Source organism: Poecilia mexicana, unplaced genomic scaffold (genome assembly GCF_051168715.1).
Source record: "Poecilia mexicana isolate PSO_F unplaced genomic scaffold, ASM5116871v1 scaffold_19, whole genome shotgun sequence".
NCBI lineage: Eukaryota > Metazoa > Chordata > Actinopteri > Cyprinodontiformes > Poeciliidae > Poecilia > Poecilia mexicana.
In genome coordinates this window covers 478,822-497,752 of record NW_028263388.1, presented here as the reverse complement: position 1 = coordinate 497,752, position 18,931 = coordinate 478,822, and the positions used below count along the sequence as shown (strand labels likewise).

Below are 18,931 nucleotides of genomic sequence, written 5' to 3'. Positions count from 1 at the left end.
ACACACCATTTAATTGATCCTCTGCATTAATTAAGCTTAAAGTTTCTGATGCCAATATTTCTATCAAAACACTGAAATGATTTTGATCCAGAATGTGTTTGAAAAGTAAAAGTTCCTGTAATTTAATCCTGGCCGTTTCTGGTTCCTGAAGACTTTCAGGAACTAATGAACCCAAAAATGGACTCAGATCTGGTTCCAGGTCCTTGAACGGGTCTCAGGTTGGGGTGTGAATACTTCCTGTTGGGATTTGACTGGAATGTGTATGATGATGTCACGTTCTGAGCCCGCAGCATCACAGATCCTCCTCTGTGCATGAAGATGTTTTCATTTGTTAGAAAGTCAGAGATTCTGTGATTTTTAACCAGAACAGTTTTTTGCTTTTGGTTTTTAAATCTGCACTTAAAAACTCTATGAAACAATTTGTTTTATTCTTCATTTAAATTTCCAACATTTTTTCTACTAAACGTCCCGTTTCTCATTTTCCAAAACAAAAAATAAACTCTTCCTGCTGATCTCTAGATAAACTATTTGTTTTTGCTCATCTTATATATTTATTCATTGTGTGTTTATAAATATATTCCCCATTTTTTGTCCATATTCATTTTTACTGAATATTTGCTGCATTTTAAATTTGCTAAAATATATTTTTTGTGTAAGTATTGTATGACACATTTTTTAAGTTAATTTTTTATTTATCCATTTTTACTTTTATATTTTCCTTTTATTTGCATTACTAAATAGGACAATATGTTTAAATGATTTTTACTTGAAAGTTTTGCAGAAGAGACCAAACCTGATCCAGATCTGGACTCTGGGCCTCCACCGGACCGGAGGCCCGTGAGGAAGACCTCTGGCTTTCTTCATCAGCCGGAAGCAGCTTTTCAGCTGGAACCTGAAGTTTGAATTGATGAACAAATATTTCTGTTTATTCCTGTAATAAAAGCAAGCCTAAAACAAACATCGCAGATTAAATGACCTCTTTGTGTTTATTATTTATTGTTATTAATGTTGCACATCAGTAGTTTCCCAATTTTCTGTACCTTTAGCAGAGCCGCTGTAGCCGTCAGCGGCTCATAATGAGCTCTCCCGCTGAAGCTGCTCATATCCAGACGTGAGGAAAACTGGAAGTAATTATGAATCTCCGTCAGCGGCGGAAGCAGCGCCGCTTTCTCGATGCGTCGTAGCGGCAGCTGCCACTGTGTGCACTGACTTTTCAGCCTGCAAACTCCTGCAGCCTCCCAGCACTTTATGCTAAGTTAATTTATCCAAATATATCCACGGCAGCAACAACTGTGTTAATGGAAAGCCGCTGATCCATGAAGGCTCGGTGCCGGGCGGGTAGCTGGCGGGCAGAACCGTCAGCAGGCAGAAGGTGTGTTTAGCGGTACCTGCGGCCGGGGGAGGAGCCGCCGTCTGGGCCGTGGTATTTAAATCGGGTCAGCCGGCCTCACCCCGCGCTGTTCGCCGTTATTAGCTGCCAGTCACGGCGGAGCTGCCGCCTCCTCTCCCGGAGTCTGACTCAATCTAAAGGTTAAGCAGGAAAACGTCCCGACCGCCATGATTGATCTCCTCGGCTCCCGTTTCCACGGGCTCCCCCTGCTGACGTCACGCCCGCCGTTCAGGTGTCACTCAGGCGCCACAAAGGTCAACGGAACACGAGCTCCAAGCGGGCCGAACCGGCAGAACCTCCTGCAAAGCATCATGGGCAGGGGCGCAACTACATCTGATTCAGGTGGGTGCGAAAACATAAATGCCCCCCTCCTCTCACCCCCCCCCCCCCCCCAGAAAGGTACATAAGAGTGAAGGAGCCTAGAAAACATACCTCTATTCCCCCCCCCCCCACGAAGACACGTGAAAGGTAAAACTCTACATCTATCTACATTTACGGTGAGGTGGATGAAGGCACCATCGGCGCGCCGCCCCCAGACGGAGTTTTGACGCCCCCCCTGGTGCAGCGCCCCGATGCGCTGCATGCGCACTTTTTGCGCCACTGATCAGGAGATCTGAACCTCTGGGTTCATGTTTTTGCAACTACATTTTCCTATTTTCTGTTTTACTATATTTCATTTTTAGAATATTGATGATTTGGGTCATCAGAGCAGAAACAGAACAACCCGAACCTCCATGCTGGTAGAGAAACCCGCAGAACCGGGCCGAACCAGAACATTCAGAACTTTGATGGAAACAAAAGAGAAAATTATTCAATTCAAATTAAAATTTGAGTTTAACAGCATCAAGTCCAGTCAGATCAGCATTTCCTTTAAATCAGTTTGTTTCTTTAAACTCATGTTTTCCAGTGTGTGCAGAAACTGCAGCATTTATTAATATGATATTTGGATTATTTTGGGGATTTTGACAAAAGTCTGTGAAGTTTTCTCCTCTTTTAGCCCTGAAGCTTTAAATTCATCTCATTTCTAAACATTTGTCAGCAGGTAAATCGATGAAATTAAAGAAAATTAAAACAGAATTTTCATTTTTCTGTTTCTGATTTAAACTCCGAGGTTTTTCCTTCACGGCAGAAACAAACATTTTCTGAGTTTCAGACATTCTGATAAGTTCTGCCGGGTTCGACCCGTTCCACGTTCACACCACAGTTTGTCTAAAATGAATATCGAATACACGTGAATATTGAAGTTACATCACAGACAGCACAGGGACTCTGAGTTCTGGACCGGTCCCGGCGCTGGTCCAGTAGAACCTCTTTGTCCTAGTCCAAGTCTCGCCTCCTGTGGCCTCAGAGAGTCCAGAAGTGCAGGTTGAGGTGCGGAGGCTCCAGAACCGGCGGCCCGGTCGGGCCAATGCGAACCGGGCCGGCGCCGGTCCTGAACTCGGCCGACGGCGGGTCCGGAGCGGACAGGATGTAGTCGATGCTGAACTTGATCTCCGGTTCGGATTTCTGGCGGCTGGAGGTCGGCGCCAGGCGGTTCTGGAGTGGGCCGGGCCGGTCAGGGGGCAGAGGGCAGAGGGCGGAGTCGAGCTGCGGTCGCCGTGCCGACGGGTCGCGGCCCCCTGCGGGGTCCCGGAGGCCGATCTTGGCGCTCCGGCGGCGGCGGCGGCGCCGGAAGTTTCCGTTCTCGAAGAGGTCGAGCATCGACTCGCAGCCGGCGGCGAAGGTCCAGAAGTTCCCCTTCCCCTTCTCGTTGCCCTCCGTCCGCGGAACCTGCAGCCCAGAACACACCGGTCAGAACCGGCCCGTTTTACACACACCGGTTCTGATCCGCAGTTGCTTTTCCTTTAACAGAAATCAGGCAGAATCAGAATTTTTCAGGTTCTGATGGATCCGATCAGAGAACCGGTTCTTTGATCGGATCACCTTCTGGATGCTGGTCTGGATGGAGCTGAGCAGGGCGGTACCAGAGCCAACACCAGTATTAGAACCAGAACCAGAATCAGAACTGGCTCGGTTCAGATCGGGTTGGATCGGGTCGGTCTTATCGGATCGGGTCGGTACCTTGATAAAGCAGCTGTTGAGCGACAGGTTGTGCCGGATGGAGTTCTGCCAGGCCCGCTGGTTGGACCGGTAGTAGGGGAACCGCCTCATGATGAAGTCGTAGATGCCGGACAGAGTGACCCGCTGATCCGGGTTCTGCTGGATCGCCATGGCGATCAGAGCGATGTAGCTGCCACACACAGAAAAGAACCAGTTCTGACCCGGTTCTGACCCGACTGAAACCGGTTCCTTCTGTCCTGCTTCGGAGCCTCAGACGGTTTCTTGTTTTTCTCTTTAAATTTATTATTTTCGTATTTTTTGCTGCTTAACAATAAAATAAACAGAATATCTTAATGAAGTTTATTAAAACGTTTCTTGCAGGTTTGATAGAAAACATAAGAACAAAATAATTGTTTGAACAGGAATCTACTCTCATCTCAATTTAATGACATTTACTGCTAATTTAATTCTAATCATATTTTTCTATGGATGTTTTTGTCTTTTTGTCAACCAGAGCAGGATGTGAGTCACTCCTGCTTTTTGTATTTTACTGAAATTTAATTGATGTTTTTTTTTAACTATTAAAACTTTAATTTAATTGTTGTACAAAATAATTTTGTTTTTCCATAATATACAAATAAATCATAACTGAAGCAGATAAATATCCAACTAGTGCTGGTCATTTATTTATTTTAAATTCAATTCAATTTTAGATAAATTCAATTTTTATTTAGATATTTTTCTCAAACAGAATTTATTACAATAACAGAAGATAATTTTCATTATTTTCATTGTAGTTTAAATAAATGTAGACTGCAAAGTAATACGACTTTTATGAGTAGGATAATAATAATAATAATAATAATAATAATAATAATAATAATAATAATAATAATAATAATGTCTTCCTGCCTGTAAGCGGGTCTGCATATCTTCTTGTCTTCGTCCGTCCCAGAGGACGGGTATCCGTCCCCGTCATAGTTGAAACAGTTGAACGGATAGTCGGAGTGATCGAACATGTCAGCAGCAGAACCGAACCGTCCCGACCCGAACAGAACCGAACTGACCGTCTGAAGCCCAGCAGCAGTTCTGTCCTGCTCCGCTGCCACCATGCTCTGCTCAGCCCGCTGATCCTCGGAGCTCCGCCGCTGCAGACGCCCCCCCCGCCCCCCTGCACCCCCCACCTCTCCTTTACCCGCCTCCTTCAGCCCAGATGGTTCCGTCCTCTGCCTGCTCCCTCCAGTCGTGTTGCAGAAGTTTGATCTCATCTTCCATTTCACCTGAAACAAGTGGGTTTTATTTTATTGGGTTTGATGTGAGCGACTGAGTGGAGCGAAAAGTTTCACCGCTGAATTCTTTGAAGCAACTGAAAAGTGTGGCATGAATCTCCATTCACCCCCTTTTACACTGATGCCGCTAAATTAAATCCAGTCACTGTCTGAGAATCTGTGACAAGATGTTCTCCATCTGAGATAAGCTGCTTTATAATCCAGACCTGCAGCAGAACCTGCAGCAGAACCTGCAGCAGGAACCGACCCGGTTCTGATGAGGCCGCCCCCATGTTGCCATGACGACCTGGGCTCCCGCTCCCTGAGATCAGCTTCAGCACTGGTGGGGTGTATGTATATATATGACCCTTTCAGAGGAATCGGCTTCAAACATCCAGTTACTGTCGGATCAGATCCTCCTCCTCCAGAACTGCTGCAGGACAGACGGTCCGGTTCCGGGTCCCGCCTCCATCCGGTCCGGTTCTGGGTGGTCCGTCGGACTCAAAGGCCTTCATGTTCTGATCTGCTGCTTTTTATAGCCTGGTTCTGAAAACAGCCGAGACGCAACAAACACCATGTTTACCTTCCTCTGTTCACTGCCACGTGTGTGTGTGTGTGCGTGTGTGTGTGTGTGTGTGTGTGTGTGTGTGTGTGTGTGTGTGTGTGTGTGTGTGTGTGTGTGTGTGTGTGTGTGTGTGTGCGTGTGTGTGTGTGTGTGTGTGTGTGTGTGTGTGCGTGTGTGTGTGTGTGTGTGCGCGCGCTCGCGCGCGTCTGGTAGACGTTTAGTCAACAACGGGAAGTTTTCTAGATTTTATCTATAATGCTCTATAATAGCTACTAATTGTTTCCGTGTCTATAAATTAGGGGATGTGTGTTTTCTAGGGCTCTTAAAGGGCCAATCAGGCGCTCCCCAGGGGGCCGGCTCTTGCCGGCCCAATCAGAAGGCCCAGGCTGTTAACGGGCCAACCATAGGGCCCCTGGGGGCCGTGGAGGCCAGGAAAACAGCCTCAGGTCTGTGGGCCTCTGCGTGTGGCCCCACTCTGCAGGACAAACTGATCCTCACTTTCTCCAGTTAGCATTAGCTGCTGTTATTTCTACTGTTAACTTTGAATTTTCTCAGATGTTTTCTCTCCATCGAACTCTTCCTGGTCTGTGTTTTGATTGGCTGGTTCCTTCCTGGAGGCGGGGCATCAGCTGACATGATGCTGCCATCACCTGATCCTAGAACAACAGAACGGACTTGATGAGACGTTCTTCCATCTGGATCAGAAACAGAAACAGATTACTCTGATGATCCTGTTCTGGGTCAGAAACGGACCGGTCCAGGTTGGCTTGTTGGTTCTGAACGAACCAAAGGTTAAAGGTGCAGATACAAAAGTATAATATTAATATTAATATTCCAACTTTCTTTATAACACAGACAAACGGATCGGTCTCCATAGAAACGCTGGGATCTGGGATTAACTGGCTGAGCTCAAAGCATCAGGATGTTACTATGGCAACGCAACAATCAATGAGGATTTTTTTTTTCTTTACAGAGTAAACTTGTCTATAATTTAAAAATTTATTTAAAATTGTAAACAATTTTTAATGTTTTATGTTATTTATGCTGAAACTATCCAATCCAGTTCATTTTCTCATTATCAATAAAGAAATATTACATTTTACGTCTGTGTTCTGTGGTAAAATGAAATGATTTATGGGAGGCCCTGACGCTCTGGCTGGTTTGGACAGGTGTTCGGAATCTGATGAAAGCAATGACAGGAACCAGTTAGCCCAGTTAGCTAGCGAATGTTCAGATGATGGTTTATTAGATTTCTCTCATCCAGCTGCGCAGCCTGACTGCTGCTGGAAGCCCGACCAGCAGGGGGCAGCAGGGGAGCCGGAGGTCACCGTGTGAGGTCGGAGAGCCGCGATCTGATAAGCTCCACACGGCCGCTCCCATGACGGGGCTTCCTCTGGAGGCCGGCAGCGGCCATTACAGCCGTTCGCCCTGTGTGTGTGTGTGTGTGTGTGTGTGTGTGTGTATGTGTGTGTGTGGGGGGGTGTGTGTGTGTGTGTGTTTGTGGCCGCTCTGTGAGGAAAGGTTATCCAAACACAGCGGATCGCTGAGAACTGTAAACATGCTAACTCACAGATCTGGGCTGGCAGCCATTTTCCTGGCCGCTACGCGGCCATCTTTGCTACCGCATTTCTGTGTGAAACTGCAGGAGGTCGCAAGGGAATGAATGACCCCTGACCTTTCACACATGATGTCAGCTTACTGCCAAAAACATAAATGGATTTTACTGTACCGGTTTAGCTTAGTGAAGAAATGATGCTAAATCAGTTTCTATGGCGATATGCGTTGCCACAGAAACTTAACCAATTAATCTCTGGTTTGAATCCAGTTTATTTCTGTAGTGCCAATTCTCAACAAATGTCATTTTACAAAAATAAATCCTTCAGTTCAATCACACACATTCCAGCTGATCATTTATTCCCTGTACAGTTATAATTATTAGTTACAATAATGAATAATTAATGTACTACACTTTTAGCTTTAAGTTGTTGAATTACATCAACCCCCCATAGAAAAACAGGCTGGACCTGTTAAAGTTTACATTTCCTCTTAATCTGACCTACAAAGTAAACTCAAAAAATAATTTATACAGTTTTTATTATGTATTTGTATACAGTTTACAAATACATAATATATATATATATATATATATATATATATATATATATATATATATATATATATATATATATATATATATATATATATTATATATTATTATATATATTTTATATATATATATTATATTTTCCGTAAATTATATTTATATTTTATATTATATTTTCTGATTTTCCGTAAATTAGCTTATGTATATAATGTACAGTGTTTTTTGTCACCAACTGTGTGTGTATCGTGTTTTGTGTGCGGAGGAGCGATTAGAAACGGCAGAAAACAGACTCCAGGGGAGGCAGGCAGTTCTCCTGCCTCATGGCAGGGGGCGCTCATGATCCCAGATATTGTGACTCCACAACTGCAGAGTAAGACACAGTCAGCTAGCCATGGAGCTAGCCATGGAGCTAGCCATGGAGCTAGCCACACAGTAAATAAGTACAGCGAATTATTTTCTCCTCTCTTCAGACGTCAACATGAAAGTCTACATTTTTTCTGTGCGCAAATTTCTTGAATGATTTTTGGTGTTAAATCCTAAACCATGAAGTGGCATTGTTGTCAGTTGCTATGGCAACGAGTCTGCATGCAGCGTGGAAAATACCTCTTTCCCTTTGCTGTGGATCATAGCACGAAATCAATACCTACATTTCTAAGTTTCACTGAGTTAAATGGATGACATGTAAATGATTAGTCTTTTTGCCCTCCAGCGTTGTTTGTTCTGTACGTCCAATAACATGTGTGGTGTCTAAGTTATAAGTCAGAACCTCACCAGCAGTGAACCTCACCGCACGTCGCTGATATATATATGTGTGTGTGTGTGTGTGTGTGTGTGTGTGTGTGTGTATGCAACATTTATGTTTGGTCCTGCAGCAGCCGAACCGGTTCAATCAAAACCACAAACTGCAGATGATTTTGATTATTTCATTTTATTGCACTGATACCATGATGCAAAGAAATAAAAAGAAATGAAATAAAAAACAAAGAGTGAAAGAAAATCAAAAGAAGCTTTTTCACTGTAGAACCACATTCTGCATGATTTCAGCCACACACCCTGCTGAGGCCGAGCGGCCGCAGAACGGGACACACAAAGAACCCGCAGCTAGCAAAACCACACATTCAAGTATTTCTATCATTGCACAGGCACTAGAGTTTCCTACTGAATATATGAACGTCCAGCCAGAGGCGAGTCAGAGACAACAGATCAGCTGCTGCTCAGGAAGGAGAACCATCTCCCCACATCAGACACCAAACACATTAAAACCAAAACAACCAGAGGAATTAGTGTCACATTTGGTTTAAATCTCACCTGCTGCACAGGAAGAGGCCTGAACAGCTGCTGGACACTGACTGGGTGTTTGAGAGGAGAGAGAACCATGAGAAACTAACAGCTTGGACTGCTGCACATGCTGCCGCTGCCCCCTGGTGGGCACACAGAGAAGTACACTGTTCTGATGGAAATCATTTTGCTTCCTCTTCCTCTGATTTTTTTTGGCAAACAATAAATATAAACTTTAATAAATACGCTGTCAAGTAAAAGCTTAGAGAGAAGATGATCCAGGAGTAAACCAGTACTCCCACCAGAACCCTCCACCTCCGATAAGACGCTGACGCGGCAGAATCAGCAGAAATCAGGTTTAAAAAAACATAGTTTACAAAATAACCTCATTTTGATCCAGCTCTTCTTCTGTGGTAAAAGTCTGCAGCTCCAGCTCTTCTTCTGTGGTAAAAGTCTGCAGCTCCAGCTCTTCTTCTGTGGTAAAAGTCTGCAGCTCGCACTAAGGAAGTGAGTTTGGAAGTTCGATGCCCTCAGAATTCTCTGAATTGGACCAGACTCCGTAACCAGAGCCCATGTTCTGGGTTTGACCCGGTTCTAACCTATGACCTGTGTCTGACCCGGTTGGTTCTAAGCTATATGTTGATTTGAAGGAGTCCAGGTGAAACCCGGTGGTTCTGGCTCGGTTTGGGGTTCAGGTCGCAGTCCAGTCGGTTCTCCTGGGAGCGGGTCGGACCCAGCCCCCTGGCTACCTCATCCTGTGGCCGCTGCGGGCCCCCGGCGCCCCCTGCAGGTCGTTCTCCACCACGTAGCCGTAGCCCTCCTTGTCGATGCAGTCGGACAGCGTCTTCAGCACCTGGACACAGAGGAGCGGTATCAGCTGGTTCTGATGGCACCGCTGCTGAGCTCAGATCAGATGTAGCCTGTGTAGTGACCACCAGGGGGAGCCACAGGGCTCCACACTGGGCCCCTTCCTGTTCATAATAGCTAATATGTATCTTTATGCTGATGACATCATCATTTACAGATTAGCATTAGCTGCTGCTAACGCTGCAGAGGCAGCTAACTGCAGTGAAGTCGTCTGCTAGGCTCGGTGTTTCAGCACCAGTTTAGCTCTCTGCCCTCATCTCTTCCTGGTTTCTGATGTTGGGCTGCTTTTGTTCTGGACCAGAACCAGAACCATTTTCACTAACAGTTACGTAGATGGACTGATTCATCATTCAGAGCCGGTCCGGCCTGCAGGATCCGCCTGTGGTACCGTGGCTAACTTTGAGTGAAGTCTGACCCGTTTGGTCCTGAAGCACTGCAGGTTGGCTAGTAGCTGCTAGCGGTGCTAATGGAGCTAGCGGTGCTAACAGATCACTGACCAGGCGCAGGCGGCGGTCCATGGCATCCAGGTGAGGCTGGATGAGAATCGGGTCGAGCCGGTCCCGCGTCATGGACTCAGCCATCAGAACCGACAGCTTGTACTCCTCCTTCGCCAGCAGCTGCAGACGCAGGTGGGTGGACTTCCTGACCCTGCAGGTCAAAGGTCACAGCACAGGTGAGGGCAGTGGACGATAGCCACCATCTTGTTTGTAGCATCTGTAGTTTTAATGTTACTGAATCTGAATCAGATGAGAGCAGCAGACCTGCAGCACTGCAGCAGAGGAGCCAGGATGGACATCTCATCATGAGAGTGTTTCCCAAAGCTGGCAGGAAGCAGCAAACAGCAGCAGGAAGCAGTTGATGAGGCTGTTTATGATTCATAATCAGAGATTCGTTGAGCTGCGTGATTTTACCCTCTGCCGTTGTCCAGGTGGATGATGAAAGTCTCATTTCCGAACTTCTCAAACGTCTCGTAGTGGTGCCGGTCCATGTTTCCTGCAGACAAACAAGATGGAGGATGAAGACATGAATGCAGCGAGCGACGGTTGCCTAGGTAACGCTGCAGAAGAGACCGACCCATCAGGAAGTCGAAGACCGTCATGTCCATGACGTCCAGCAGCCGCGAGCCGCTGTCGTACGGCGGCGTCTGCTTCACCTCCTCGCAGTAATCCGGGTCCACCTCCCACCTGCAGGCGCGTTCAGGAACATCAGGAAACACCAGAGCCAATAATCACATCCATCACTTATTGACTGTTCTGTTAATCATGAACTGGAGCAGAAATGAAGCCAAAACTGAACAGAATGTAGAAACAGTCAGCATCAAGATGAAACCTCGTTCTGTTCACATTCTGGAAAAATATTCCATTAATTGCCGTTTGCATCAGATTAACCAGATAATCTACAATAATCCCCAGATCACCCAGACTCTGTGCTGATTCTCATGTGGATGTTTGAAGGGTTTTTATCTGCAGATGATCAAACCTGGAAAGTTATTGACAATAAAATGTTCTTATTTAAAAAGAATTATTTGTTTATTTGCATTTTAGTGTATTTCTAATATTGTATAAATAGACAAATCTGCAAAACGTGCCGATTTTTGTATCTGATTAGTAGATACAATAATCAATAGATTAATTGATTATTTAAATAATGATTAGTTGCAGCGCTACATTTATGGTTATTAAATATGATTCAATAATCTTTATGTTTTTATCTTATTTTAACTTAAATTTCTGTCTGTCGTCTACATCCTGCTGCCTTTCTGGCTCTTTGCAGATCAAACTGACTGACTGGTCTTTCACAGGTGAGACCTCTGACCAGCGGTCTAGTCCAAACCTCTGTGTCTCTTACTCTGCCTTCTTGCGCTTGTGGTAGGAGCGCCTCCAGGGGTTCCTCCAGGTCTTGCGCTTGGCCAGGGCGAGGTCAGGCAGGAAGGCGGCCAGCGAGCCTTCGATCTGGTCGGGTTTTCCACACAGAGCGTGTTCAGTGGAGCAGTAGTAGGAGCATTCACCGTAGAAACACACGTTGTTGGCTGGAAACACACAGCAGGGTCAGCAGCTGCTGGCGCCACCTGGTGGCTGGAGGAGCACAGGACCAGTTCTACTGGGGAGACGGACCGGTTCTACTGGTTGAATGAACTGGTTGTACCTGGGGAAATGAAGAAGGTTCTCCACAGCTTCTTGTCTCTGGTTACGTCTCGAATCTCTTTGGTCATGTTGAGCAGCCGGCCGGCGACTGGAGGGACTCGGCGGAAGTCCAGGATCCTGTTGGACACAGAGAGACATGAGGACAGGAGACACTGAGGGACGATGGAGCAACGCTGATCAACACAGAACCCAGCATGAATCTACTGGGTCGGTTCTGATGGGAAGCTCTGCTCTGATTGGATCAGACCAACATGGAAAAGTTCACGTAGTTCACTTGGTTCATTTGTTCCCAGTTTCAGAAGGTGGAACCGAGCAGAACATTCCTCTGATGAAATCATTCTATTGTTTTAATGTCATTTTAATTTTTTTGTTAAACTCAATTTGTTTTTTTTAATCAGCTGTAATCAATCATCAAAATAAACAGAAATAAGTCAGTGTGTGCACAAAGAGCTGTTACTATTTTACTGAGTTATTCTGTCTGGAAATGTTTCCTTGTTTTGCTGTGAATGTTCTGCAATCTGTCAGCTTTGGTCAAGATTCAGTGGGATTTTCCTGATGAAATAAAAGTTAATAAACAATAAAAAGAAAACAAAAATTTTAACTAATTGTTTTACAGATCCACCTGCTTCCTGGCGCTGCTTAGACCAGATGCAGGTTAACAGCACGGCCACTAGGGGGCAGCGCTTCACCACCACGCTCCGCCACAATGAAGAGGATGAGTCTTCCTCAGACACATTTTAACTTCAGCTTTTTGCTCATTTTAATGTAGAAAGCGAGGCACGATTGAACCGATCAGCATTAAGGAGGAGGCGACACCAGCAGCTCCTCTCTGTTAAGCTCTAATTCAGGCGAAAAAACAGGCAAAATAAAGAGCTGCTGGATTATATTTAGATTAGCCTTCATGCCTCGGAAACCACACACACTGAGGAGTGTGTGTGTGTGTGTGTGTGTGTGTGTATGTGTGTGTAGAGAGACCAGATGTGCTGCAGATCTAAGGAACTCTTCTTCCTGGCTGCTCTCTGCTGAGTCTGACCTCTGTGTGCCGTTAGAAACACCAGCACCCCTATAACTCTCCACCATAGACATGAATACTAGACGTCCTACGTTACGTCGCCGCCATCTTGTATGTGGCAGCAGGGATCGGAGCTCCTTCAGTCCTGTTCTGTGTGTTTCAACCGTTTTACGAAACAAACTGGATTCATTGGCATCACCTTCCCCAGGTAAGGATGAAAGATCAGAATTACTTTGCAGCCAGAAATTCGCTTCTAAACAACAGAGAAATATTTCCTATGTAGCTAAATTGGCCCAAAGTAGCCGCTGATTGTTAGCATAGCAGCTAACGTTTTCACACTGTTTTCTAATGAGAGCTGATGAGAAACCGCTGTTAGAGGAGAAGTTCATTAGAAACCAGAGGATTTAGTGAGGAAAGATCAGTCAGGATCAGAGCTGGAGCTGCTGCTCTTCAGTCTGTTTCCAGCTCAGCTTCTCCATGTCGGTATTTAGCTATAAAGATGCTACGAGTCAGAGCCCAACATGCTGAAAATGGCTTGTTATGAATGTCAAGGAAACATATATGTAGTTTCTATTTTGGATCATTTCTCTTTTATCCTCGGCTTCAGCCTGAGAACCAGGACGTCTCAGAAGTCATTGAGTTCTCCCAGTGAGACCAGCAGACTGAAGCCTGTGGCCAGTGTTCCCAGTATAATAAATAAATGTTTTATTCTTTCACTTTCTTTATATCTCAATCTGAAGTTTTAGTGTATTAATACATCTTATGTAATGAAATAAAAATAATTTATTCTGTAAAATTATTTTTCACTCTTTGCTGTTAAAAGCAGAGTTAACATATGATACTGGAATAAAAAAATATGTAGCTAATGTTTGACAAAGACTAATTTATCCGTTTATTGTCTTTACAAAATCAAAAAATGAAAGGAAATCACATTTTTTTTCTTCATATCTTGAAACATTAAATGTACATTAAATTATGGAATCAAGTAAATATGTTCTTTAATTAAACACTGTAAAAGTGTCTGTTCATCAATGTTAATATAAAAATGATCAGAATCATTTCTACCAAATAAAACATTGAGCTCTTTATTCAGAAATGCCCCAAAACATTAAATAATCACATCAAAAGTTAGAAACTCTCTTTAGTCATTTCTTTGATTACCAAATATATTAATGTGTGAGAAAATGTGTCAATGACAGGAATTAACTTAAAATACTTTGTAGAACGGCACTTTGTGAAGTTCGGTCCATTTACCTGTATTAGCTTACTGGGAGAGATGCCACATTCAATATGGCGGACGCTGTGACGTATTGCAGCAACGGGCCGACCTGCTCCATCAGGCACGTGGAGATGGGGTGGGGGGGCTTGAGCACCTGCCCTTTTTGCTCCTTGCCCCAAAATGCCCTTTTGGTCAAATTTTATTTTTTTTTTTTGTATTATTATTTCCTAAGCCCTCTTCTGACCCTCTTCTGACATGTACTAAAATTATTAGTTTTTGTTGGTTTTTTTGTATAACATAATAAGCCCTCCGGTCACCTTGCTACCTTTGACCTTTTGCCTGTGACCCAGTTGCCTCTCGCAGTGAGATAAGGCGGCTAACTGGAGCTGAACGTAGCGAACATTCAGATCACAGATCAGTTTTTGGTAAATTAAAACGTTTTTGGTGAATAAAGTGGAGCAGACCTGCTGCTTGTCAGATGACGGAAAACGTTGAAGTCTCGTTTCTGCTTCAGCGGTTAAGCAGAGAGGTAATGAGATACAACAGACACTGACAGGCCTCTGTCTGCCTTTCTCTGAAGAACTACTGAGGGGAGGAGACAGCCAGGTGAGGAGAAACTGTTCTGATCTATCATTCAGTGTTTTTATCATACAGACATCAGGCTGTTGTTGTTGTGCTATTAGCTAGCTGCTAGCTACGACTTTGCTAGCAAAGCTAGATAAATAAAATCTTCTTCCCTGTATCGTTAATGATATCAGTCATTCTTCAGTATTGATTATGCAATAGGGGAACATCGCCCGTCCCAAACCGATCATCTCCATAATGGATTTATGTCTAATTTCCTTTGCTGCATAAAGTACATGGCATTTATTCTGGCGTTAGGTAAATGTACCTTGAAGGAGAATAACACTTAAATAAAAGTCCAACAAGGATATTCATTTAGAATTAAAAATAACTCACCTGAATTACCATGATAGATAAAATGTATGTAATAAAAGTCATTAATGAAGGGAAAAAACTCAACCAGACTTTAAGTTTAGGGTCTGGTTCTCAGAGTATGGAGTTAATTTATTTCCCCAATTATTCAATAAAAAAATAAACTCAGTTAAGTAAAATAAAATTGTAATCAAAACTTTTGGAATTGTAATGATTTCTTTTTTTAAAACTAAAAGTTTTGTTTAAAAAAATGTTTTTTATTAAATAACTCATTTTTGTCTCGTGAACTTAAAAAGTTATTTGCCAAACAAACTTTTATTTGCACACATCAGAAATCTTTTCATGTGAGAATCACAAGCAAAACTTTGAGTCACAAACAAAAACTTAGAATATCAAGAAAAGATTTCTGACGAGCTCAAATAAGTTTGTTTTGCAAAAAAAATTCACTTCATGAGACAAAAATGTGTGATTTTAATTTTAAAACAAGTTTTTAAGCTAAACTCAGCAGCTTTTCTCATGGTGACATGCATTAATAATTACATTTTTGCTTCTTTTTCTTTTTTCTGCAGTTCCACCTTAAAGTTTGATGCAGCTCTGCTTTCCTGAATGGACCATCTTCATCTCCACTGCAGCAACCAGGCAGCTCTGTTTTATAGATTACAGTCACTAAAAGGTTGCATTGGGCCTTGTTTATATCTTTAATAGTGTAATTCTGTAAAGACAAAATATGTAAATCAGAGCTAAACCACCAGCTCTGATTTACATATCTTGCTAAATTGCAGGTTTGAATATTTCAATACTTTCCTATAACAAAATAGACCTGCAGAAAGAAATTACTAATAAAATATCTTACATATCCATAGTTGTATGATCTATATAGGGATTTTCCTTAGCTTTGATTGTATATTTCACAGTTTTGTAATTTATCATTGTTTATTAAACTCTGAAAGCTGAGAGGCTTTGTTCATATTCTGTCCTAGAAGGTTAGATGGGCCCTCTGTGACCTGCTCTGTGTTCATGTCTGTGACTCCAGACTCTGGTATCTTTCAGAGACCCTCAGAGGATTTCTCTGTTTGTTACGGCGCCTCCTGCAGGTCAGGTAGGGAAACATGACAGGCTGGCAGTAGAGCATGAAGACATTGATGATGCGAGGCATGCCACACTTTTCAGATTGACCTACTTGTCCAGGTGAAAGGCTGCGATCTCTGCGTTGTGTCTCTCAAAGTCAGAGAAGTAGAAGAAGTCAGGCGGGGTTTCCTGCTCCCGGGTCTGTCTGCAGGGGCAGAGAGATGGTGGACATGAGAAACAGACACCTGCTGAGAGACGACCAGAACTGGGTCAGACGGATCTCGGAACCAGAGGAGCAGACGATGTGCCAGCAGCTGGAGGAAGAGGAAGAGGCCCACATTCAGCCTCTTCCTCGTTTTTACAGGACGCAGCTGATCGACAAGATAGGCTCCTCTTCCTCGGCTCCTCTTCCTCGGCTCCTCTTCCTCGGCTCCTCTTCCTCGGCTCCATGCTTTTTTTGCATCAGCGGTTTGATGCTGCAGATCTTCGTCCTCCTCCTCTTCCTCCTGCCATGAACTGAACCCACAGATCCCCGCTGCTCTCCTCCAGCGCCTCTCTCTCTGCTGACCTTTGACCTTCTGCAGCTAAGTCAGGAGAGGAGCCGGTTCTGACCCGTCTGGACCGAACCGGGCCGAGCAACAGATGAACTGTTCCTGATGAAACCTTTACCTTGACCTCTGATCTGCACAGAAGAAGTGACCTTTGACCCCAGCTGCTCTCCAGCTTTATTTCTCCATATAATAAAATGTTAGTTTAACCTGAACAGCTAAATGACGACAGAACAAACAAACACGGAGGGAAAATCTGAAAATGTTTTAATTTGATCTGTAAATCTGGAACAGCAACCGGTTCTGGTTCTGGTTCCGGTTCGACCAGAAGTGTATTATGATTCCTGGCTGGAGTTTAAGTGTTTCATTGTTCATATTGTTACTGATGTTGACAGAAACCTTTCTGAAACGTGTGGAGGAACAATGAAGCATGCACTGTAAAACACGTAGACCATCGTTGAATTGATATTTTTACTGAATCAAAAGCAGATTTCTATGGAAAAATGTTTTAGTCTGAATTAATTGTATTTTTCTCTTGACTTTAAAAGTCATATGAAGTAGAAAATAAAATATTTTAATGTTTGGTTATTTTTCCTGAAGGGAACAAAAAAATTTACACTGCAAAATTTGATCACTTGTGTTTTTTTTAAGTATTTCTGACTAAAAACAATTTTTCTTTTACTTTGACAGCAAAATAAATGAGACTATTTTTCACCTTTTCTTCTGCTTTCACTCTGACTGGAAAGAGGGAAAATAATATATTTTATTTTTGCTGAAGAGATTTTCTTTCTGAAATTACAAAAATGAAGCTGAATGAAGACAAAATATTGTCAAAATGTCTACAAAACAATTTTAATGACAGTTTTACAGCTTGAATGTGAGCCGCTCAGATCTTCTGGTTTAACGTTTTAACGTTCTGTCGATGCTGATTTAAGAGATGAATTATTATTTATTTGTTAAATTCACAAGATGCTCAACATTCCTCATTTCTTTTTTCTGTTGGAGTTATAAAATTACTATTTCATTCAACTAACATTATTCTCATAACTTATTTTCTTATCCTGGTTATAATAACCTGTTGAATAAATGAGGAAATAAAACTTAAAATATTATTTTCCTCTCTGTTGGCTGTTTGCTTTAGAAATGAAAGAAATGAAAAAAGTATATTTTTATAGTCAGAAATGCGTAACAAAAAATCACAATTGATCAAATGTATTATTCTCCCCTTCAGATAGAAAGAGGAGAAAAGCAGCTGCAGTCGTTTGTTTCTCACTGAGCTGCTAGAAGCTTCCTCCTCCTCTTCCTCAGTCAGCCGCCCTTCCTCATCAGGTGAACTGAGCATGCTCAGAGCGGCCGGCCTGCTGTAAACACATAGTTTTCTGTGGGTGGCCAGACAGTTTCTTGGCTCCGCTCCCCACTCCGAGGGGCCCTGGGCCGCCGCCGGGGCGTCTGCAGACAAGCGGCCATCTTGGAAATCTACCTGAGGAAACATTTCCTGTTTCTCTGTCGCTCACTGTAGTTTTAGGAATAAAATGTTTGCTAATGCCAGATTTTTTTCCCTTTCATTTTCTACATTTATTAAACATAAATATATTTCAGTTTTTTTTTTTGTTCATTATAATTATTTACTCATAAAACAGTAAATCCAGGTTCTCATATAGATTGAATATTTTATCAGATCTATAAAGATATGTTGTTTTCTGTCTAAAATAGCTTGAGTGTCACTAGACGTTAGCTGTTCACTCAGTGTTTTTCAAGCAAACAGATAAAAAGTTATGTGGAAGGAAAACGTACCCTAGATGCAGTGTGAAGTTTCCACACTGGGGAGAAATATCATCTGCTGGTTCTGTTTGATCAAATCAATAATTCTGTTTTCAGATCTGTTAGCCTACTTCCAGTGGTCAGACTGGTTCAACCTAAACCAAACCAGTAACCAGGTGTGGAACCAGGACTCTCACTTCCACTTTCTGGATGAAACAATGAGGTTTACAGACACACCTGACCAGGTGTGAGCTTGGCAGCATCAACGTTCTGCATGGACGGGTTTCAGTCCAGTCCTGACCGTTGTGTTTCAGCTGAGCGAGAGAGAGAGAGAGAGAGAGAGCGAGAGAGAGAGAGAGAGAGAGAGAGACACAGAGAGAGAGAGGATCTTCACCTCTCATCAGGATGTTAGCTGCTAAATCAGCTGCAGATTCAGGTTTTCCAATAAAACATTATCAGCAGAAAACAGGAGGAAGCTGAAACTGCTTACTTAGAAGCTAGTACGCTATCGCACAGCTAGCTGCTGCTGGAAGTTAGAAAAGCAGACGATAATGATCATCTGGTTGGTTTTGGCTTGAAGCTTGGTGACTGTGATAACGGCCATTTGGCTAAAAGTGAGGAACTCTCCAGAACAGCTGCTGAGTTTCTCTGGAAACATCTGGAAAGTGAAAATCTCATCAGTTCAGCCTGAAAGAAGTCAGACAGTAAAACTTCAGCCTGAGGTTTTAAAG

General features: G+C 43.3%; 2 protein-coding genes across 2 annotated transcripts in view; both read right to left on the bottom strand.

Annotated features, from left to right (window-relative positions):
* Nucleotides 1-2,289: 2,289 nt before the first annotated feature.
* foxl3 (forkhead box L3) lies at nt 2,290-5,102 on the bottom strand. The gene is made up of 3 exons (XM_014971495.2): nt 4,343-5,102; nt 3,452-3,620; nt 2,290-3,160 (listed from the first exon to the last, which is right to left on the bottom strand). The coding sequence occupies exons 1-3, from the start codon at nt 4,696-4,698 to the stop codon at nt 2,735-2,737; spliced, it is 951 nt and encodes a 316-aa protein (XP_014826981.2). The 5' UTR covers nt 4,699-5,102; the 3' UTR covers nt 2,290-2,734.
* A 3,177-nt stretch (nt 5,103-8,279) lies between these two features.
* Nucleotides 8,280-18,931, bottom strand: part of fam20cb (FAM20C golgi associated secretory pathway kinase b) — a 34,870-nt gene continuing 24,218 nt past the window's right edge. The window contains exons 4-11 of the mRNA XM_088016366.1: nt 16,004-16,096; nt 11,658-11,773; nt 11,361-11,541; nt 10,587-10,696; nt 10,424-10,505; nt 10,274-10,333; nt 10,010-10,160; nt 8,280-9,498 (exon numbers count right to left, since the gene is read on the bottom strand). Coding sequence (XP_087872492.1) covers nt 9,391-9,498; nt 10,010-10,160; nt 10,274-10,333; nt 10,424-10,505; nt 10,587-10,696; nt 11,361-11,541; nt 11,658-11,773; nt 16,004-16,096 — 901 coding nt within the window. The 3' untranslated portion in view covers nt 8,280-9,390. The remainder of the gene's footprint in view (nt 9,499-10,009; nt 10,161-10,273; nt 10,334-10,423; nt 10,506-10,586; nt 10,697-11,360; nt 11,542-11,657; nt 11,774-16,003; nt 16,097-18,931) is intronic.